The 7,878-nt window shown below is 38.2% G+C and overlaps 1 protein-coding gene across 1 annotated transcript in view; it reads left to right on the top strand.

Moving 5' to 3' along the window:
• Positions 1-3,166: 3,166 nt before the first annotated feature.
• LOC125036574 overlaps positions 3,167-7,878 on the top strand; it is a 62,368-nt gene continuing 57,656 nt past the window's right edge. Inside the window, exon 1 of the mRNA XM_047629286.1 lies at positions 3,167-3,676. Within this exon, the coding sequence (XP_047485242.1) occupies positions 3,335-3,676 (342 nt within the window). The 5' untranslated portion in view covers positions 3,167-3,334. The remainder of the gene's footprint in view (positions 3,677-7,878) is intronic.

Here is a 7,878-nt window from a genome sequence, read left to right as displayed (position 1 = left end):
ACGATTTTCTTGCAGTGCAATCGTCGTATGAGGAGACACCTTTAGAAAATGCAGGGTCCGTGAGAAAATTGGTTAAAGTAAAAGGGAGTCCATCGTGGTGAAATTCGTCGTTTTAATCATTTTTTTTATTTGGTTTCTTATATATAGAGGGTGTGAGAAAAAAATAATACACTGACTGTGGTTTATAGGAAATTATTTGTTAAGTCAACATTGCAAAGTATTCTAGGTATGAATACGTCCAACGAGTTATCGAATAAGGTCTTTCTCAAGGAGCATAATGATAATAATCCTGATACTGATAATAATGATAATGACAATGATAATAATAGTAATAGTAATGATAATGATAATAATAATGACAAGGGAGATAATGATGAAATAAAAATAATGATGATAACGATGGTGATGATAATTATGATAGTGACAATGGTAATAATAATAATGATAATATTAAGGATAATAACAATAACAATAATAATGAAAATAACAGTACCACTAATACTAACACTAACACTATTACTAATACTGATGGTAATAATTATAATAGTGATAATAAATATAATAATAATGGTAATAATAATAATGATAATAATAATGATAATGATGATGATGATGATGATGATGATGATGATGATGATGATGATGATGATGATGATGATGATGATGATGATGATGATGATGATAATGATAATGATAGTGATGATAATAACAATAATGGTAATAATGATAATAATAATAATAATATCATTATTATTATTATTGATAATAATAATAAAGATAATGGTAATGAGAATAATAATTAATATTATCATTATAGTAATAATGATAAAAACTAATAACAGCAACAACAACAATGATAATGATGGTGGAGCTGATGATGATGATGATAATGATGATGATGATGATGATGATGATGATGATATTAGTAATAATACTGATAATAATAATAATGATAATAATAATAACAATAGCAATAATAGTAATACTACTACTACTACTGATGATAATGATAATAATAATAATAAAAATGATAATAATACAGATAATAATAATAATAAAAATTATGACGATAATAAGAAAAAATGATAATAAGAAGAAAAATAATAATATGTACAGCTATGATAATGATAAAGGTATTAACAACCAATTTAAGAAAATCAACAGACACACATACTAAAATTAATAAACCAAACCTCCCCCGCCCCCCCCCCCAAAAAAAAAAAAAAAAATCGAAATCAAACAAATGAACTTACAAAAAAAGAAAAGAAAATAAAAAAAAACGATAGATTAGTAAACAGATATCGTAAAACGGTGACGTGGGACCAAGAATGTCGAAGAAAGCAAGTATCTATGCCCACCCATGGCGGAGACCCTTGATTACTGATGATTCTTTGCAAAGCGACATTTTCTCTCGAAAGTGTGACTTCCTTCTCACCCATACAGCATTGCACTTTCTTGCTGCGGAAATCATGATGAAAGTCTCCTTTATCATATGCCTGTCTTGGGACTATCTATCTCTCTTGTGTGTAAAAACGCTATGTTTTGTTGAATGTATAGGTTAGGAGTGACTGAGTGTGGAAGTGAGGGAGAGGGAACAGGAGAGAGAGGAGGGTAGAAGGAGAGAGGGATAGACGGAGATAAGAGAGGTAGAGAGAGAGAGAGAGAGAGAGAGAGAGAGAGAGAGAGAGAGAGAGAGAGAGAGAGAGAGAGAGAGAGAGAGAGAGAGAGAGAGAGAGAAAATAGAGAAAGATTCTGTGTGAGAGAGAAAGAAAGAGAGGAGAGTCTGTGTGTGTATGTGTGTGTGTGAAAGAGAGAGAGAGAGAGAGAGAGAGAGAGAGAGAGAGAGAGAGAGAGAGAGAGAGAGAGAGAGAGAGAGAGAGAGAGAGAGAGAGAGAGAGAGAGAGAGAGAGAGAGAGAGAGAGAGAGAGAGAGAGAGAGAGAGAGAGAGAGAGAGAGAGAGATTTAGTTTATTCTTGCCAGATGTTCACATACATCTGAATACTCAATCGTTTTGTTTTATGTGAAGAAAAGTGAAAGTACATACATAGAAAACAGAATTTTCTCCAACTAACCCCTCGCTCATCAAAAAGACCCATTTCTAAAGAAGTTCTCAGAAATGTTCTTTTATTTTGTTTTGTGGCCTTAATGTTGCTGTGGAGTCCTTTCATTAAGGCAAATATTTTGTCTCTAAATTGCTGATGAAAAGAACAGTAATAATCAGTTAGATAATTGATTATAAAACATGGATAATGGTATATCATTATAAGGATGATAGGAAAATAGAAATAAAATATCAAGCATTTATGAGAAGTAGAAATGAGAAAAAAATAATGATATTAAAAGCAGATACAGATTTCCCCTCCACGCATGTTCAGGTGATCTGAAACATCTTTATATATGGTGTTGTTTTACTTTTAAGCGAAAGACTGATGTTGCCTGTCGTGCCAATTTCGATTTTTTACTGTTATTATTGTTATCATTATCATTATCACTGTTATTATTATCATAAATAATAATAATAATAACATTAATAATAATAACTGTGATAATAATCATTATTATTATTATCATTATTATTACCATTATTATTACTATCATTATTATTATCATTATTACTATAATTGTCATTTTCGTAACAGAAAATGGAAGATATTTGGCGTTTCCGAATTTGCTAACACTAAGGACAGACCGGAAGATTCGGGTATCGCCCGTGTGTTTGTTTAACTCCTGAAGACTTGTTTACCGAGTTTCATGCACTGAAAAAGGAGTGTAATTGAATTGTTTGCAGATTTCAGCCGATTCAGTTATATCACTTTTCAACTGGTGTTTGTTTTGGGTGGTGGTTGTTTCATGGGGTTGCCCCGAACGCCCCAGCGCAGGTGTGAGAAGAGGTGATTTGTGAAGCATACATCATAACCCAATTCCCGGCGCTCCGCAGAGCCTAGTCACTGCGATGCTGTATGGTGGCTTACCAAGCTGACACACATGCTTACGCTTCAATACACACCAGGTCCCACGACACAAACTGTACGCACATCTACATACACGCGCACACAGACACGTACATACATGCACGCGTGAACGCACACACACGAGGGGAGAGCAAGCGGCGACTGAGCGCTGGCGGGCGGACGGAGGAGACACCAAACTCAGTCGTACGCGAGAACTCCGCGAAGGTGGACGCCCAGCACCTACCTCCTCACGATCGACCTCACGCTCCCGGGAAGTGACTTCGCGCGCGCCACGAAGGATTCTGATTCTTAAAGTTGTGACGCAATTTTTTGCCTCTTTTTATTAAATAGAAAGAAAAAAGAAAATTCCAAATATAGTAGCAATGTTTTCGCACAGTGCGGTGTTGATCCTGGCCGTGGCAGCAACGGCGTGCCATGGCATCGAGGTGATCGAGAACGTCTACAAAGGAGAAAAGTACGAAAGCGAAGCGAGCAGACTCGAGAATTTGCCTTATTCCTACTCCCACATCGCCTCCGCCTTCGCTTCCGACAGCGGAGACCTGCAGGCGCGAAAGATGCCGGATGAGGAAGGTCGCAACTTCCCGTATTCCGGCCTGATGCAGCAGCTCGGCGAGGCGCTCAACAACCTGGTCAGCGGCCACCTGGGTCAAGGTGGAAGGCGAGATGAAGGCCGCGATCTTGACCTGCAGGAGGAAGGCAAACAGGTAAGGAGAAGACGGTTATAATTCTTTCATCAGTATTCTTTCTCTCATTTAACCCTAGATATAGTGATTAGATACCACAACGTCCGCCAGCACTCTCGTATCCCTCGAACCGTTTTACACCTGGCAAAAAGCATGCAAATTCACGAGAAATAAAAGGCAGCGAGAAAACCAGAGGACGGATCTTTAATCGCCGATACAAAAACGTTTTATTGGCTCCCCGCCGACCGTTGCAGCTGCTCACCTACCGTTTTACCCGAAATCTACGAGACCAAGAATTCACCCGCAGATCTCCGTTAAAATCACTCTCATAAGACCAGGAAGATCTGTGTCAATCAAACGCGCCTTGTTCTTGCAATTCTTGATTTGCCAGAGGAGCATTTTTAAAAGCACCCTTACAGCACTGCAGCCAGTTCCTAAGGTTTTTCCCAGCACGTGCCAGAGAACCGGAAGTATCCACTGAACGAGGATGTTTGAGTTCTTTCATTCATGGTCGTTCTGTGCGTGTTCTTGGCGTGTTTGGTGCCAACTCGTGCATTCACCGCATTAGGTTTGCTGTCGGATACTCAATGAGGTTTCGGGCATTTCAGTTTTGGCAATTTGAAATTAGCATTATTATTATCATTATTAATATCATTATTATCATAACAATACTGCTGTATTGTTATGATAATCATTATTATTGTTGTTGTTATTGTGATTGTAGCATTATTAATGTTATTGTTATTATATTATCATTGTGATTTTATTATTATTATTATTTGTATTATTATTATTATTATTATTATTATCATTATTATCATTATTATTATTGTCATTATTGTTATTACTATTGCTATTGTTATATTATTGCTATTATTATTATTATTATTATTATATTCTTCATTATAATTCTTTAATTTTATCATCATCATAATCACTATTATTATCATTATCACTGTCACTGTTATCATCATTATTATTATCGTCATCTTCCTTCTCATGCTGATTACTATTATTATTATTATTATTATTATTATTATTATTATTATTATTATTATTGTGATGATGATGATAACAATTATAATAATAACAATGATAATACTAATACTATTACTAATTATAGTATGAGCATGAGCATGAGGATGACCATGGTGAGGATGATACTGTTACTACTAGAAGTAGTATCATCGTCCATATTGATACACAACAAACTGAGAAAACGCCATTTAATGTTAAAAAAAAAAGAAAAAAAGATCTATTCATTCCACGAACGCTTTCTTGGAACCTCGTGCGCGCTCTGCTGCATGACATCACAAGAGAAGATAGTGAGAGAATTTTTTTTGACCCAGTCCTCTCATATTTCCTCAAACGAAAATTGTTCACGTTAAATTCCTAGCTCATTATGAATTGAGTTCGCGTGCAACGTGAACATGCATATATGTACTCTAGGTGCGTGCGTAGGCGATATTACGTGAATCCATGTGTGTGTTCGTGTCAGCCGGGTGTGTTAGCGTTTCCGTAACAGCACGCGCGCGAATCGGTTCACGTCTTTGTAGGTGGCAGTCGCATGTCATTGCCTCCGACTTAGTAAGTAAGGAAAAAAAAAGGGAAAGGTAACGAGAATTTGAACAAACATCATCACCCGCTTCTTGCAGTCACGGCCGTGCGTCCACTCGTGCTTGTGCGTTCAGAAAGGCGCATTGCCTCATTTTCTCTTGTGTTATGATGGCCACCGCTGATCACTTTGTCTATTGTTTATTTTTTGTTTGTTGTAAAAAAAATAATTTTAGTTACAGTTTCTTCTATCGGTTCATGAGAAAGATGTGTTGATGATACCACATTAAACTTGTTGACGGTTGCAATAGTGGCTGCGAAGATGACAATGTAAGGCTCATATACCCATGATGATAATTATGGAACGGTAAATTACGTGTGATTAAAAAATACACTGCAGGACATTAAACACCGACATGAACTTATTATAAAACACTTGTAGTATAACCCTATAATTGCACAAATAAACACAAAAAAAGTTATCTCAAATACCTGATAGCCAGATCCAATTCCACATCACAACAAGAAGACAACAAGCGAAAACAAGGAAGATGGAGCGACAACCGCATTGTGACCCTTGAACCTAAACAGAGGAATGGCTGATTCTTATTACACTGAGCATATTTTAGGCTGACGAAATGAGGGAAGCGGAAGAGAGATAGGAGGGGGAGGGGCCGGAAGGGGGAGGGGAAGTGGATGGCTGGATAAAGGCAGAGGGAGATGGAGATGGAGATAGAGATAGTGATGGAGATGAAGATGAATATGGAAATACAGATAAAGAGATAGAGATAGATCGACAGACAAATAGATATACAGATAGATAAATAAAGAGAGATAGATAGACAGAGAGAGAGAGAGAGAGAGAGAGAGAGAGAGAGAGAGAGAGAGAGAGAGAGAGAGAGAGAGAGAGAGAGAGAGAGAGAGTGAGAGTAAGAAAGAGAGAGAGTGAGAGTAAGAAAGAGAGAGAGATAGAGTAAGAAAGAGAGAGAGATAGAGATAGAGATAGGGATATATATAGATATAGAGATAGAGATAGATAGATAGATAGATAGAGAGAGAGAGAGAGAGAGAGAGAGAGAGAGAGAGGAGAGAGAGGAGAGGGAGAGAGGGAGAGGGAGAGGGAGAGGGGGGGAGGGAGAGGGGAGGAGGGAGAGGGGGAGGGAGAGGGGGGAGGGAGAGGGGGGAGGGAGAGGGAGAGGGAGAGGGAGAGAGAGAGGGAGAGGGAGAGGGAGAGAGAGAGAGAGAGAGAGAGAGAGAGAGAGAGAGAGAGAGAGAGAGAGAGAGCGCGACAAACAGTGAAGTAGAAAGCAAAGAGGCAGACAAACCAAAAAAAAAAAAAAAATTAATAACAGAATGATGATACAGACAACAACAAGAACAAAACACTAAGCAACCAAAATTAAACGAACAAAACCCAGACGCCAGCGATAACCCGCCCTTTCGCCGCCTTAACGGAAGCCGTCATTAGGTGATCTTCCTCCCCTACCCCTCCCCCTCCCTCTCCCTCCCCCTCTCCCTCTCCCCACCCGCCCGCCCCCGCCCGCCCTCCTTCATCTCAGCGACAGGTATGATAAGCACCTTCCATGACCCCTTTCACTCACCGGGGTCCATCGTCATCAACGTTATCAGCACTTTCATCGCCGGAATGATCGCCATATGAAGAGGGCTTAGGGACTAATGTTCTCGCTGTCGTTGTCATCGGAAAGGGAATTCTACAAAGGCCGTCGGCGTGTAAGGGTTTGATTAGCTTTTGTCATCAGTGTTGAGATTTGTTTATTTACGTGTTTTTGTGTGCGTGTGTTCTTGTATTTCATTGCTTAATGTTTTTGTTTTTTTTATGTGTTTAATTGTTCTAATGAAGGATGTGGTTATTTATTTATTTATTTATTATTTCTTTTTTTTATAATATCTGTTTCATGAGTATCTGAATTTTTATTCATTTTATTCGTCTTACGGAAAGTAAATTTCTATATTCTTAGAAAGAAAAACCGAGATGGCGATAGTCATAGTTATAACTGATGTGAAAATGATGATAAAACTCTGATGACGAGCTCGTTGTTGTTGATGACAGCTATAATAACGATAGTGAATTTTGTTATTGTTAATATCATTAATGTCTTCTCCTTATCACTACCACTCTCATTACGATCACCATTCTTTACAAATAAACTTAAAAAAAAAAAAAAAAAATCACCTATCGTGCGCAAATGGATCCCATAGAAGCCAGCACAGCAACGTAACTCAAGTGAAGGTGAACCCACAGCATACCGTGTCATACTATACCGTATCGTGGCACCTTGTCTCGTCACAGAAGCGTGCCATACCGCAGTTGAGTCATAAACAACTTCGCCGTGTCATAATAGAACCGTAAGTTTTGAGACCGTGTTTAGCTTCGGACGTCGGTCACTCGTGGATCGTGACGAGACAGATTATTTTATTGGCCTCAAAACCTCTGCTTCTTTCTTTCGTTCTTTCTTTCTTTTTCTCTTTCTCTCTCTCTCTCTCTCTCTCTCTCTCTCTCTCTCTCTCTCTCTCTTTCTTTCTTTCTTTCTTTCTTTCTTTCTTTCATTCTTGTTCTCTTTCTCTCTCTCTCTCTCTCTCTCTCTCTCTCTCTCTCTCTCTCTCTCTCTCTCTCTCTCTCTCTCTCTCTCTCTCTCTCTCTCTCTCTC

The sequence above is a fragment of the Penaeus chinensis genome, chromosome 21 (genome assembly GCF_019202785.1).
Source record: "Penaeus chinensis breed Huanghai No. 1 chromosome 21, ASM1920278v2, whole genome shotgun sequence".
NCBI classification, from domain to species: domain Eukaryota; kingdom Metazoa; phylum Arthropoda; class Malacostraca; order Decapoda; family Penaeidae; genus Penaeus; species Penaeus chinensis.
This window is presented reverse-complemented; position numbering and strand designations above follow the sequence as displayed.